The 15418-nt window shown below is 47.6% G+C and overlaps 1 protein-coding gene across 16 annotated transcripts in view; it reads right to left on the bottom strand.

Moving 5' to 3' along the window:
* BRSK2 (BR serine/threonine kinase 2) overlaps positions 1 to 15418 on the bottom strand; it is a 392408-nt gene that overhangs the window by 57744 nt on the left and 319246 nt on the right. For all 16 annotated transcript variants that reach the window (XR_010306690.1, XM_064163149.1, XM_064163151.1 and 13 more), the window contains exons 12-13: positions 6124 to 6288; positions 5328 to 5425 (exon numbers count right to left, since the gene is read on the bottom strand). Coding sequence is in view for 15 of the 16 variants with exons in the window: in XM_064163149.1 (XP_064019219.1) it covers positions 5328 to 5425; positions 6124 to 6288 (263 nt within the window). In the remaining variant the exon portion in view is untranslated. The remainder of the gene's footprint in view (positions 1 to 5327; positions 5426 to 6123; positions 6289 to 15418) is intronic.

Here is a 15418-nt window from a genome sequence, read left to right as displayed (position 1 = left end):
GAGGTGTAAGAATGAGATACCGAAAGGCAATCCGTTCCCAAAGGTGCTGACAAACTGACTTCTGAGGAGCAATGAAATTGCTCTGAAAAGGGTCTTCAGATCCCAAGCTCTGTCCCAGAAGGTGACCTGCCAAACCAGACACAGAATCACAGAATGGTCTGGGAGGGAAGGGACCTCCAAAGGTCATCTAGTCCAACCCCCTCTGCAGTAAGCAAGGGAACCTCCACGGTGAAGCAGAGAACCAACTGCTGACCTGCTGAGGTGTTTTATTACTAACATGGCATCGGGACAGTACAAAGGAGGAAGGCAGAGAAAAAAAATGCAGAAGCGTTTTCTTTTCTTTGCTTGAGGTATTTCAGCTCCCTGCCTCTGTTTGGAGAGATGTTTTTAATTTGAGTGGAGAGTGACCAGTTGTAAGAAAAGACATCCCTCACCCTGCAGTGAGAAACACTCACAGTGCCCCTAAGGCTTTGTCCTCCACCAGGACTCCTTTGCAAAACCAGAAATACTGGACAATTCTACATCTACTGCTTAGTCTGATGGTATTATTTTTACTTAAGCTCCTCACCTGCTTGTTTCTTCTCTCTCTCACACATCAGTTTTTTTTGAGACAAGTTCTCTTTAAGGCAGGGCTCCTTCTTGAAAGAATGAGCATGAGCAAAGAGGCTCAAATGCAAATGGGTTGGTGATAAGAACTGACCCCATTACTGTAAAATCCAAGTATGTAAACGGTCATGTTCCTGTTAAAATTTAATTAGCAAAAAAGCAATTGTGTCTCACTCTGTTTCTAACCATGCCCAGCAACAAAAAAGTAGCAGAAAATACTCACAGGGCAATGACCTCGAGATTAGGAAAAATACATAGTGCATAAAGCTGAGGGCAAAAGAAAGGGAGATCAAGCTAACAAAGCACTTATACTGAGTGACCTCAGCTGCACAAGTGGTCAAGAGTAAGCTGAAGCAAGGTTCAGACACTTCAAACTCCTGCTTCTTCAAACGAGTTCAACGAATGAGAAAGGATTCAAGCCCCAGGAGAACTCCTGATGTTGGATCTGTGACCAGAGCCGAGTAACTCCCATACCAACAATGTACTCACGTCTGGTGTCAAACAACAGACAGCTGACACGAGCTGTGCGGAGGGCTACCAGACACTAGCAAGAGAGAGGGAAGAGTGCAGTTTGGAAGGAAGAAGAATGAATAAGAAGGAAGGTGAAGAAAGCAGCTAATGTCAAAAGCATGGAGATGAGTAAGCTCAGACTGCATCGCTGTTAGTTAATAATAGAGTCTGAACCAGAAAGATGGAAAAAAGGCGAGGAACACATTTTATGAAGAGGCATTTTAAAAGGCAATTTGATCCAAGCATGTTCAAACCTGAAGGCTTCAGCAAATGGAAATTCAGCTGAGTGACACCTGCAAAAGTGACAGACCAAATACAAGGTGGACATTAAAAGACAGGGGAGAAGAAATGTGAAAAGTAATTAGCTGAGACTTGAATAACAGTGTTTGGTACAGTTATCAGAAAGAGAGAGCATCAGAGGAGGACAGGAGCAAAAGGGAATCCACAGAACAGTGAAGGAGTAGAAGGTTAAAGCTAACAAGCTAGCTGGTTCCTTGTATCAGTCCTTGCTGTGCAAGGGGCTGGAAGATATTGATTCCCAATCTGTATTTTTAACTGTCAAATACAGAGGCTAAGCAAGAAGAAGAGGCGGCAAAACACACCTTGAAATTCTTAAAAGCTTGATAGAAAACACATTCAGAAGCTTGTATGAATGTGGCTGAGCTTCTAATAAAAGTATTGGATTCCTCATTAAAATGGGCTACAATCCTACACTGCAGATGGCTGAGTGGAGTAGCTCTTGTGCCTATTATTAGGAAGGTCTGAGGAAGAAGCGGGGGGCCACTGACTCTATCCTCACTGCCAAGTCTAAAGACACTGAAGAAATAGTCAAACACAGTCACCCTGCCCCAAAGCTGAAAGTGGACACCTAAAAGCAGTAGAAGATTTTGCAGAAGGGCAGGAAAACCTCCAGTGTTTGTCCTCCTCTTGGCTCTGAAAATATTTCACATAGGAAAGAAATCTCAAGTCCTTGTCTTGATCCACAGTGGTTCTGAGGATGCATTTTCCTTTTACTTCATATCAGAAATGTGAAGTCATTCCCAAGGATTTTTATTAGGGAAGAGAGAGTCATACAGGAAATAATCCAATTCTAAAAGGCATTCATCTGGAAGGTGGCACAGAAAGGTTCACCTTTGGAGTTTGGGTGAGGCACCTATATTCTGTATGGCTGCTCTGGCCCAGTTTTCTGACTTAATATGAAACTCCACTCCACAGAAGTCTTTTCCTTGAGGAGATGTGGGCCATTTTATGGAGAGGTTTCTCATTTCTAAGTTTTCAGGTAAAGAAAATGGAGCTGGACTTGAAAGATGGTGAAGGTGAATGAAGCTCTGCTGTGAGGCCAGGCTGAGGGAGCTGGGGGTGTTCAGCCTGGAGAAAACTCAGGGGGCATCTTAGAGCTGCCTTCCAATACCTGAAGGACACCTGAAGGAAGGCTGGAGAAGGACTCTTCATAAGAGTGTCTAGAGACAGCACAAGGGGGAATGGTTTGAAGCTGAGAGAGAGTAGATTTAGACTGAATCTTAGGAAGAAGTTCTATAGTACAAGGATTATGAGATCCTGCAATGGGCTGCCCAGAGAGGGTGTGGATACCTCCCTGGGGGTGTTCAAGGCCAGACTGGATGAGGCCTTGAGCAGCTGAGTCTAGCTGAGAGGCATCTCACTCCATGGCAGGAGGTTGGAGTATATGATCTCTGAGGTCTCTTCCAACCTAAGCCATTCTATGATTCTATGATGCTCTGGCCCTTTGAGAAAGCTTCACAGAGCTGAAGCAGACAGAAGGGGCACCAGAAGAGAGTGCCAGGCTGAGCTAGCCATGGTTTCACCTCCATCCATACTTCTGAGACACAACATGCAAAGAAAGAGAGAAAAAGCAAAACACTCTTGAAATGCACTTTCTGTTTTGGTAAGAGCACAGGCAGTGCACAGCTTTCATGACTGTGGGTTCTTCAAGCTGCTACTATTAAATCTGTTACTTTTTTCTCTGCTCTTCCTTGTGCAGGGCCATTGCTAATGGCTAATGATGAGATATTCATCAGAAGCATGACTGCTTTTAATTAAACCATGCCCCATGTTCTCAGAGATACTGCTGGGAACAGAGGAGGTGGAAACCCCCTGCAGAAGAGGAAATGCAACCTCCAAAACACTCAAAGAATAATGCTCAAAGAGTCTAAAATGTGCCAAGAAGGCAAAATGAGACCTTCAGATCAGTGTTCCCCCGGTGGGGAACATTTTCATTCCATGTACAAAAAAGAGTGGAGCATAAGAGTCAAGAGTGGAGCATAATATTTCAGTTCAAGCCATGAAAATACTTTGGCATGTGGAAGAGAGAGCTGTGATGCATTTGAGGCACAGCTACATAGTCACTGACATGCTGGATATAGAGATTCTGGACTCACCTTGCTTCTTTTCTCATGATAAAAGCATTTCTGAACCAAGAGGATGGTGTCCTTACATGGCAGGATAATCTGTTTGAGCCAAAAGCCGATTAGTGAAGTGCCAGGTGACAAACTGCACTGAGCAAGGGGCTTTTGACCACAGGACCTGGAGCTGGCACATCTACCCATCTTCATTCTGATCCCTGCCAACAGGCTCTCCGCAGCTCCATCCAGGTAAGAGTTTCAGAATCACTGCATTGACAAAGGATTTCCATCTCTGCTCCCATAAAAGAGATTTGCCTGCAAAATTATAGGGCCTGGAGCCTGGAATGTGGATAAGGTAATAATTCAAACAGAGTGTTAACAAACTTAAGAGTTCAATATATCCCTGCCTTGTAGGGCTTGGAAGATTCCAGGCTTTCCTGTTAAAATAAAGAGAACTTTGCTTCTAGCCTTCCAAGTGCTAAAATACAACAGCTGAAAACCACACCACTGTGTAAAAATGCTTGTTCAGGTCATTGACAGAAGTGACTAATCCTTTATTATCCAAACTTTTGGTCACACTGGATCCTAAATACTAGACAGCAGCTGTAGGAATATTTTTGTTCTGGCAATATTTCATTCTGGGAATAAGGTGGTGTCACAAGAGCTTTGTAAGATACATAAGCAGTGTGTTCAGGTAGCCAAGAAGGCCTGGATCGGTAATAACATGGCAAACAGGACCAGGGAAGTGACTGACTCCTTGGACTGGGCACTGGTGAGGCTGCACCTCAAATACTGGGTTCAGTTTTGGGTTCATCACTCTAAGATGGACACTGGACCAGAGAAAGGGCAATGAACATGGGGAAGGATCGGGACAACAGGGCTGGTGAGGAGCAGCTAAGGGACCTGGGGTTGTTTAGTCTGGAGAAGAGGAGGCTGAGGGCAGATCTTATTGCTCTCTACAACTCCCTGAAAGGAAGTTGGAGGCAGGTGGGGACTGGTCTCTTCTGCCCTGTAACGAGCAATAGGATGAGAGGAAATGGCCACAGTTTGGGCCAGGAGAAGTTTGGGTTGGACATGAGAAACCATTTCTTCTCCAAAAGGGTTGTCAAGTTCTGAAACAGACTGCTCAGGGCAGTGGTGGAGTCCCCATCCCTGGAGGGGTTTAAAACCTGTATAGATGTGGTGCTGAGTGACACAGTTTAGTGATGGCCTGGCAGTGCTGGGTTAAGGGTTGGACTGGATGGTCTTGAAGGTCTCTTCCAACCAAAATTATTCTGTGATTCTCTAATCTTACTGCTTGTTAAGCTTTTAAAATCTAGGGTACCCTGAAGCCATGACAGTTTGATGTATGACCCACAAACAGGCAGGTGATTCTATTCATATTGCCAACAGTGTCTGTATTTACCTCCAGAGAAGAGACTGTCCATGCACACAGCTCCATAGGGACGCAGTGAGCCCTAGCAGCTCAAGCCCAGAAGCAGCACTTCTGCCACACCACACGTAGCTTAGTAATTAGCACATTCTGCCACTAGACTGCTATGCTGCTTCTAACCCTCATCTGCTTGCATTGAGCCAGCTGGTGAGTCCACATGATCTTTTTCAAGGTCTGCTTCACCACCAGCTTGGATGTTTCTGCACTGTGGGACAGTCAAGTCCTGAGTTTAACCACAAAACAGACCTGCCTGCCTCAAGGTGAGGATTCTCACCAGTGAGGTACATGGGTTCAGTGGCAGTGCAACAGCGATGCTCAGGCTTGGGTATATATTTAAAAAGGGGGGAAAAATGAAACAGAGAAGTGAGGAAGAGATAGGTGAGATAGATTCATGGTGAGGGAGGTCATATCTGTAGTACCTATTTCATTTCTAGGGGGAAGATCCTCATCTTCATGACTAGGATATCTCTCCTTCCGGTCAAGCAGAAGAAAATAAATCATTTTCTCTTGGTTTTCTCTGCAAAAAAAGGGGAACAAAAAACTGTAAATGTGAAGAGAAAAAGCCATTAACATGTAGATTAACCCTTCTCATCAAGAAAACAGTTACAGCTACTCTAAATAAGCTGAGAAAGGACACAGTAGCCAGCTAGGCACACAGAAAGCTTTAGAGAACCTTGCTGTCTGCACCAAGCAGCTAGTGAGAAAAGGAGACAGGATTTCTGTGTTACACAGAACAGAGGCACAGGACAGACCAAGTAATGTGTCCATAGAAGTCCAAGAAGGGCAGTAAGGAAGGTCTCTAACTGCTCTCTCCACTCCGTGTCCCACTTAACACCTCTAAACAAAATACTGGAGCTCTCGGGCATGAGCTTGAAGTCATTTGCCCGTAAGGGCATAACCCGCGCACCTCAGAGCAATGACACCTCCCCATCCAGGCTGCAGGGCCCAGCTTTCCAGGGATGAAAAGGGAAGGAGCAGCACCATACCTCCTCTGCTGATGAGGCTGGGGGCCTCTGACACGCACAGCGCAAGCAAGGAGGGCTCAGTGCTCGCTCCAAACACCTAACTAGCAAATGAGCAACCAGAAGGTGAGAAGCTGCTCCTTGGTCCCTCACAGTGAGAGACAGCAGGTAGAGCACTCTCTGCCTCTCCCCAGGTTCCTGAGCACCCCAGCCCGGGGACACCCACCCGATAGAAGACTGAGCAAGTGCTTACTCTTCTGACAACAAGTCCTGTAAGAGTTTATTTCGGTCGCGGAAGCAGCCTAACGAGTGCATGCTATCTAACACGTCTGGATCAATATCCTCCAAGGAAGGCAGAGAACGAATCTGCACCTTTCGAGGGATTGGCTGCTCTGGTTCTGGCTCGTTCTTACCCCCTCTGCAGAGGAAAGAAGATGAGAGAGAGAGAGAGGGAGAGAAAGGGGGTGGGGAAAGAGAGAGAAAAGAAACATGAGTCACAAATGAACTCGTACTCTGAGCCACAGCCTGCAGCAACAGATGGAAATAGCTTGTTAAATTCCCACTGAGAGCCCAGAGCTCCCAACCAGGCAGATATTATTTTCAGGAGAAACTGCTGTGAAGGCCAAGAGTGACCAGCACCGTGTGGGTTTGGGTCTCCAGTGAGAAATGTCCATGGTCAGTCAGAAAGGCAGCAGGAATTCACTTACCAGTGCCCTCAGAATTTGAGCAGCTCTTCAACAACCCAGCCCCAAACATTTACAAACCACTATGTGGCTTCAGAAAGGCTGCAGCACCAGCAGGGCAGATCCCAGGCCAGCAGGCTGCCAAGTGTAAGCTGAATGATGCCCTTCCAAAGAAGCAGCCTTGAACAAGCCATCCCCAGTTTTCACCAGTTCTGATTGCAGCTGGCACGAAAGCAGCTTCTTTCTTGTAAGCTTCCAATGTGATCACTTTGCAGCAGTGCCCAGCAATGTGACAAGGGGCAATGGGCACAAACTGGAGCCCAGGAGGTTCCATCTGAACAAGGGGTAAAAATTCTTTGGTGTGAGGGTGCTGGAGCCCTGGAGCAGGCTGTCCAGAGAGGCTGTGGAGCCTCCTTCTTTGGAGAGATTCCCAACCCATCCGGACATTGTGATCCTGGGCAAGCTGCTGGGAGTGATACTGCTTTAGCAGGCAGGCTGGACAGGATGATCTCTGGAGGTACCTTCCAATGCCCACCATGCTGGGATTCTGTGATTAAGAGACCTCAGTGCTCAGGTCCCCATGTGACACTTTAAAGGGTTTAGGGGGAAAGATGATAATCTCTGCTTCTCTTCAGGCATGCAGAGTTGAAAACTGTGGCTCAGTGTGATGCCCAAGGTCAGCAGCAGCAGCAGAGCTCAGAACACACCATCAGCAGCAGAACATGGCACCCTTTTGGGCTGCCTGTATAATTATCTCATCTGATTCAGCAGGCTCAGGAGATATTGATTATTTGTTGCAATTAAAGGCTCTGACTGTAAGAAACAGGTCAAGGAGTCAGGATATCTATAGCCAGCTGAAGGTTGGTTTCACTTCCAAGAAACTCTCCTGGGTTTCTTTCCTAGTCTGAGGACCAGAGCAGTAATTGTTCCCCTGCACACAACACTGGTGAGACCATACCTTTAGTACGGGGTTCAGTTTTGGGCCCCTCACTCCAAGAAGGACATTGAAGGGCTGGAGAATGTCCAGAGAAAGGCCAAAAAGCTGGGGGAGAGTCTGGAGAACAGGGATGGTGAGGAGTAGCTGAGGGACCTGGGGTTATTCAGCATGGAGAAAAGGAGGCTGAGGGGAGACCTTCTCCTCTCTACAACTCCCTGCAAAGAGGCTGGAGCCAGGTAGGGGTTGGTCTCTGCTCCCTGGTAACAAGTGACAGGACAAGACAAAATGGCCTCAAGTTGCACCAGGGTAGGTTTAGGTCACACATGAGGAACAATTTATTTCCTGAAAGAATTGCAAAGCTCTGGACCAGGCTGCCCAGGGCAGTGATGAAGTCCCCAGCACTGAAGGCATTTAAAAGCAGTGTATACGAGGGCCATGGTTTAGTGGTGACCTGGCAGTGCTGGGTTAAGGGTTGGACTGGAGGATCTTAGAGGTCTCTTCCAACCAAAATGATTCCTTATACATTGCAGGCACCCCAAATATCCTTTGATTTAGTTTCAGTAGGCAGGGAGCAATTTCTGTAAACTCCACCCACCCAGAGAGGTGGTGTTGCCAGGGGTGGTATTTTGGTTGGAGAAACCACCCACCCTCTAGCTTTGCTGTTTCTCAGTGCTTTGTGTGATGCTGAGGGTTTTGTACTCTTCGGGTGAGCTCCTCCCTTCAGATGTTGAGGTCTTCCTACTCTGTAGGCGAGGTCCTCCCTTTCCTTTCTGGGGTGTGAATGTGCGCCTGCTGTCCACTCAGGCTCCCAGTGTTGGCAACAGGAACATGGGATATTTAAGATGCATCAGTTGTCAGCATTTGGGTTTTTTGGTTTTGGGTTTTTTTTTAATGGGGCTAGGTTTAATTAGGAGACTCTTCCTTTTGATACTGCAGAAATCAGATTAACTCTGGGCTCAGATGTGAACTCTCCAAGTGTCTACATAGCAAAGGAGCTCTAATTCATATGCCCCTAATTTTTCTTGGGTAGGTTAGAAGGCAGCTCTGGTAAGATCAGCCACATCAGCTTGGGGGCTCAGTTACTGTATCAAAGAGAGAGCCAAGGTGAGTTATCTCCTCCCAAGGAAGATGGAATACAAAGTCATGGCAGCCAGGGCTCTGACGCTAGGAGAGGACTGCCTAATGCCACACCTAAACCACAGGAGATTGCTGGATGCTACTTGCAATTTATTTTTAAGCAAGTTGAAATGCAGTTGTGAGACATCTGCTCTGTTACCTGTGTTTGTGGGACACCACTTGCTCAGAAAAAAACAATTTTATCTTCTCCTGAAGCAGCAAAAATGTGTTCAGTCCCTTCTGGACACACACTATGGACGGAGGCTCTGATATGCATTAATGGGTGATGCCCGCATGGGTCAGATCCCACTTCTCTTACACTAAGCATTCACACCCTGCTCAGTTTCAGTCAGTTTAGGGGGCTGGAAGCAGAATATAAACGACAGAGAAAGAATCTGCTCCTTGAGGTTCACTCCTGTGTGTCAAAGCACTAAAACAAAGCTTCCTTGAAATCCCACAGAAACATCTATGTCTTGTGTAATGGCCCTGAATCTAAGGGCCACCTAAAGGAACAACTTATTCCTTGAGTGTTCTGTCCTTAAGAGCTCCCTACTTCTGCATCTTAGATCAGGATCTAGCTCTCAGCAGGTAGCAAGCAATGATTGGATCCTAACCTTGCACTCTTAAAGCTGCTCATGACTTTGTCATTAAGATACACTCTGGCAGGATGAACCTTTGAACAGCAGCTGAGAGCTTTTGGGTTTTAATGATGTGCAGTTCACTTTTAAAAAGTATTGACTTAATTAATCATTCAGTGTGGCACAAGCAGATGTCCTTAAGGCAAATTAAAGAGATTGAAAAGAATTATTGGGTTTGAAATTGTCCAGAAAATCTGAGTTTCCTACAGCAGAATGCCACCTGCAAGGTCCTTTTGTATCAGCCAGCATGGGAGCCCTTTCTGGAGAGCACAGCCTGTCACCTTCTCTGCTCTGAGAAGTGGCTTTTCCTTATGTCCCATGTCTGGGCAGCCTCAGACAGCAGGAATTGTCACACCAAGTCATCAGGCACAAAGGGGATCTGCAGAGAGGTGCCTTGTCATTTGGCAGTGCTTCAGGAAAGGAAAAGCAGCAGGCTGGGGTGGTGATTGGCAGCACTCTATCACCTGCTCCATTCCCAGTCTAGCAGAGAGTGACAAATTTGTTGCATTTCAGCCCACACAGACATCAAACAATGTCACCTGATGAAGACTGCAAAGCATGTAGGGTTTGCAAAGGCCTGCAGAAACGTAATTGCTGCTTTAAACTGCATCCTCTCTGGGCAGGAGCAGGGCACACAATGGCTGTGATTCCAGACCAGGGTGGAATTCTTCAGCCTTTGCAGGGAATTCTCTTGTGAATCTCACAGACATGCACCAGTGCAAAGCAGAGCAGGACTGCTACAGTGCTCCTGCACTCCACCCTGGAGGTGTTTAAGAGGCACAGAGATGCACAGCATCACAGAATTATTTTGGTTGGAGAAGACCTCTAAGATCTTGAGACCAACTATTCTCTAATGGCTGGAGCACAGCACTGTGAGGAGAGGCTGAGGGAGCTGGGGGTGTGCAGCCTGCAGCAGAGGAGGCTCAGGGCAGACCTCATTGCTGTCTGCAACTACCTGAAGGAAGGTTTTAGCCAGGAGGTCTCTTCTCCCAGGCAACCAGGGACAGAACAAGAGGACGCAGCCTCAAGCTGCACCAGGGCAGGTTCAGGCTGGATGTTAGGAAGTTCTACCCAGCAAGAGTGATTGGCACTGGAATGGGCTGCCAGGGGAGATGATGGAGTCCCCATCTGTGGAGGTGTTTAAAAGGAGACTGGATGAGGCACTTGGTGCCATGGTTTACTTAATTAGCATGTGTTGGGTGATAGGTTGGACTCAATGATCTCGAAGGTCTTTTCCAACCTGGTTCATTCTGTGATTCTAATTCTACCAAGGCTGGTGCTAAACCATGTCCCTCAGCACCACATCTCTGTGTCCTTCCAAAGCCTCCAGGGACAGGGATTCAATCACCTACCTGGGGAGCCTGTTCCAGTCTTTGAGAATTCTTTCATTGAAGGGACATTCTTCTAATGTCCAACATACTGGTTGGACTTGATCATCTTAGAGGTCTTTCCCAACCAGCACAATTCTGTGATTCTTTTTTTTCTCATTTTGGTCAATTTGACAGCTTCACCATTAGAATCATAGAATCATAGAATCAGTCAGGGTTGGAAGAGACCACAAGCATCACCTAGTTCCAACCCCCCTGCCATGGGCAGGGACACCCTACCCATTCAGCCCCATCCAGCCTGGCCTTAAACACCTCCAGGGATGGGGCCTTAACCACCTCCCTGGCCACCCATTCCAGGCTCTCACCACTCTCATGCTCAACAACTTCCTCCTCATGTTCAGCCTGAACCTACCCATCTCCAGCTTCGCTCTGTTCCCCCCAGTCCTGTCACTACCTGATATCCTGGAAAGTCCCTCCCCAGCTTTTTTGGAGGCTCCCTTAAGATACTGAAAGGCCACAAGAAGGTCACCTGGGAGCCTCCTCTTCTCCAGACTGAACAGCCCCAACTCTCTCAGTCTGTCCTCATAGGAGAGGTGCTGCAGCCCTCTGATCAACCTAGTGGCCCATCTCTGGACATGCTCCAGCATGTCCACATCCTTCTTGTAATGGGAGCTCCAGAACTGAATGCAGTACTCCAGGTGGGATCTCAGCAGAGGGGAGTAGAGGGGGAGAATCACCTCCCTCCACCTGCTGGCCACACTTCTGATGCAGCCCAGAGTCCATTTGGCGCTCTGGGCTGCAAGTGCACTCTGCTGCATCAGGACAATAACTCAGTGTTACAGGACAATGCATTTCCCATGCTAGCTATTTTTTTTTTTTGCCCTTTTGCTTCATTAAAAAAGAAAGTGAAAAGAAAGGCTGCTTGTTTGCTGATTTATGATAACCTGTGCTAGAGGTAAAAATAAATTATTTCCATTAAAAAGGCTTAAAAAACCCCCACAGAATTCATTTGGGTGGGTGAGCAAGAAGAACTGGAGGTTGGTGATGAAAGGTTTATCTTTTTGTTGTTGTTATTGTCTCCTTTTTTAAGGCTTGTGAATCATGATTTCAACTTTGAAAAGCTCTCTCTGTCTACCTTGTCTGCAATCAAACCTTCCCCTCACTTTTACTGCGGCCTCACTGTTGATTTGAAGAATTAAGTGCAATCACTTCCATGCTCTGAGCACAACTTTCAGGTCAGCAACTTATACATGACAAGGAATGAAGATTTTTACACAGAACAGTGGTGTTGCATGAAATGAAGAAAAAAAAATAGAGATGTGAGGAGAACAGGCAAGGAGTGCAACACTCACAACCCTCCTTCTCTGTCAGCACCAACATTTCCAGGCAAAATGAATGCAAAGAGGCTGTGACACACTCTCAGATGAAAGCAGTTGAGTTCTGGAGGTGGCAGGGTTATTCACAGACTAAATTTAGCCAAAGGAGGTTAACCTCCTGAGGTCAATCCATGGCCAGGATAGAGAAAATGAGAAGAAGGCTCATTAAAAAGGCTATTTTGAGCAGAAAGTTCATTTTAAGCAATCTGAACAGACTTCTGGAAAAGTCTTGCTCTCTCTGCATTGACTACTTGCAGCTCAGTTTCTACTTCTGAATAGAGTCTCAGATGTTGCCTCTATTGGGGTAAAAAAACCCCTCTTGTGTCAATCATCAGAGTCTGACCTTTCCCAGACCCTGACCTTTCATGTTTGTACATGAAAACGTTTGAACACTTATATCTGCAAAGGTAAAAATGGTCAAATTCTAACTCTAAAATACTAAAGTCTATAAGTTAGAAAATCTAAACCTAGTATCCAGCTCTGGAGTCCTCAGCACAACACAGACAGGGACCTGTTGGAGCAGGGCTAGAGGAGGCCACAGCAATCACGGGAGGGCTGAAAGCCCTCTGCTTTGAGGCCAGGGGCAAAGCATTGGGGTTGTTCAGCCTGAAGGAGAGAAGGCTCCTGGGAGAACTTCTAGTGGCCTTTCAGTGCTTATAGGGGCCAGTATGAAAGCTGGGGACAGACTTTTGAGCAGGGTCTGTTGTGACAGGACAAAGGGTAATGGTTTAAACTGCAAGAGGGAGATTGAGACTAGAGAGAAAGAAGAACTGTTTGGCACTGAGGGTGGTGAGAACCTGGCACAGGTTCCCCAAGGAGGTGGTAGATGCCCCATCCCTGGAACCACTGCAGGTCGAATTGTTTGGGGTTCTGAGTAACCTGCTGTAGTTGAATGTCCCTGCTGACAGCAGAGGGTTGGACTGGATGACCTAAAAAGTTCTCTTCCAGCTGAAACCAGTCTATGATTCTGTGGTAATAAAGTAATGAAACAAGAGCTTCCTAACTGTCTGTGAGCCCAAGACATTCATCCTCCAACAAGTGACAACTTCCAGGCAACCACCTTGAGGAGAGTTAGAATCCTGGTATCATTATTATATCATTTCACTTTGGGACACGGTTTAGTGGCCATGGTGGTATTGGACTTGATGACCTTAGAAGATCTTTCAACATTAATGGGTCTGTGGTTCAATGATGTAAGTGATCAATGACATTTCTTCTTGTTTCCTGTTCCAACTCTGATCAAAGCTACTCTCTACCAGCACCCCCAGCTCCCTCTCTGCCTGGCTGCTCTCAGCCACTCTGGCCCCAGCCTGTAGTGCTGCTTGGGGTTGTTGTGGCCAAAGTGTAGAACCCTGCACTTGGCCTTGTTCAGCCTCATCCCATTGGCCTCTGCCCACCCATCCAGCCTGGCAAGGTCCCTCTGCAGGGCTCTCCTACCCTCCAACGCTCCACAGCTGCTCCTAGCTTGGGACTCAGTCCTCGATTCTGTATGTAGCTGTAGATATTTGTACTATATTGTGTATGTATCTGCTTGTAACTTGTGCTAAGCTGGAAATACAGAGCTTCTTTCCTTAACTTCCAGCCAGCGGAGTCTAGTCTGAGTGACTTCATTTCAGTGGGGTGGTGGGGAACTCCCAAACTATCTCACCATGGGGAAGGAGGCCCAGCCCAAGGGGATCTACCTGCAGTGCCTCCTTTTATTGTGGGAGCACAGGATCATTTTGGTAGGAAGAGAACTGTAAGAGCCCAACCACTGACCCAGCACTGCCAGGCTGCCATTAAACCATGGCCCTCAGCACCACATCCACTCAGCTTCTTCACCCCTTCAAGAATGAGGACTCCACCTCTGCCCTGGGCAGCCTGTTTCAGGCCTTGACAATCCTTCTGGGGAAGAAACTGCTCCTCACATCCAACCTAAACCTGCCCTGGCACAGATTATTCCTGTCCTGCCCCTGGCTGCTGGTGGCAGTCTGAGGGCTCCTGGGTCTGCCTTAGCACAGCACAGGGACAGAGCCCATCCCGGGGGCCAGACCTGCTGCCCCAGGGCACTGTACCCTTGTGGCTGCTCTGTCTCATGGGGCACGGCACACAAGGCAGCACCTGACTGACACCTTCCCTTTGCCTTCTCCTCTGCCGGGAGCAGTGCTCCTCTCTGCTGCTCTGAGGGGAGATGGCTCCTGGCCGGCAGGGACTCCTCAGCTGCCCATGGCCTGCCCAGGCCTTGCAGGCCCCAGCTGGGGGCGCTTCTGGCCTGCCCTCAGCCGCCTGAGGGGGGAGGGGGTGGAGGATTCCAGAAGCCACTCTGGGCCTCATGGGTTTGCACTTACCCTGCCTGACTGCCTTCTGCAGGTGAGCTCTTGGAGCAGAACCTCTCTTTAAACTTCCACCAGTGAGCAGAGTCCTCGCTCTGCCTCTGGGAGCGGGGCAGGAGCCGTTGCTGTGCCGCAGCCCCGGGCAGCTCCTGCCCCACACTGGCACACCAGGGCAGAGCAGAGAGGCAAGAAGAACCCCCCTAGACCTGCTGGGCACACTTTTCTTGCTGCACTCCGGGATGCCATTGGCTCTCCTGGCCACAAGGGCACATTGCTGTGCCACTTACCTGCAGAGCCACCAGGAAGGCACCAGAGGAAGAGGATTTCTGAGGCTACTGCTAGAGATTATCTCCATTGCTCCTTAATCTGTCCATGAGAGCTCAAAGAAATACCTTTGGCAAACAACACTCCAGCCTTTCCTTGGTATGAAAGGTGTCACAAAACCTGGTAACTGTAGTGAGCACAAACAAGCCACGGGCTTAGTTCTGCCACCACTTCAGGTGAACCAAGAGAAAGCAAAGTGTTGAATGCCCTCAGGCCCTGTCAAAGTCAGCTAAAGCCAGAACTGAACACTGCCCATAAGAGGCAACTAGAGAAAACAAAAGCAATCGAAGCAAAGGTGATATTCATTCCTGGTGACAGGCTTAAATATCAGTTCCTATCATCCTCGGGTATTTCCCAGGAGCAATGGCAGGACTATGAAGGCAGAACTCTCTTCAGCACCCACCTGGGGATCCTGTAGGTTTGCTGATCCCAAGAAGCAGATATCAAAGCATCATTTCCTTGGTCATTATGGGAAGTGCTCACCTTAGTTTGATTAAGTTATCACCAGTATAAAGCCAAATTTTATTTACTCAGGTTTCTTGAGATACTGTTAAGGCTATGCAAAGTGCAAAGTCACTTTTAAAAGCCATCAACCTTCCTCCCACCCACAGCACTAGGCAAGCACCTACTTTCCTTGCAGACCTCCTGTTTCATTGTCAAATTCGCTGCACTTAATCATGCTACAGAACTACTCTCACATCAACAGGTTACAAGGTCAGGAGCAGCCTCTTAGCCTGCTGTGTAGAGGGAGGAGCAGGGATTATGAGATAGAAGAGCTCTTGTTCACAGGTGCTTACTTATCAACATCATCATTTTTGTTTCTACTTCAGAGGA

Source organism: Pogoniulus pusillus, chromosome 24, assembly GCF_015220805.1.
Source record: "Pogoniulus pusillus isolate bPogPus1 chromosome 24, bPogPus1.pri, whole genome shotgun sequence".
Lineage (NCBI taxonomy): Eukaryota > Metazoa > Chordata > Aves > Piciformes > Lybiidae > Pogoniulus > Pogoniulus pusillus.
The sequence above is the reverse complement of the archived record's forward strand: the minus strand, read 5'-3'. Positions and strand labels throughout refer to the sequence as shown.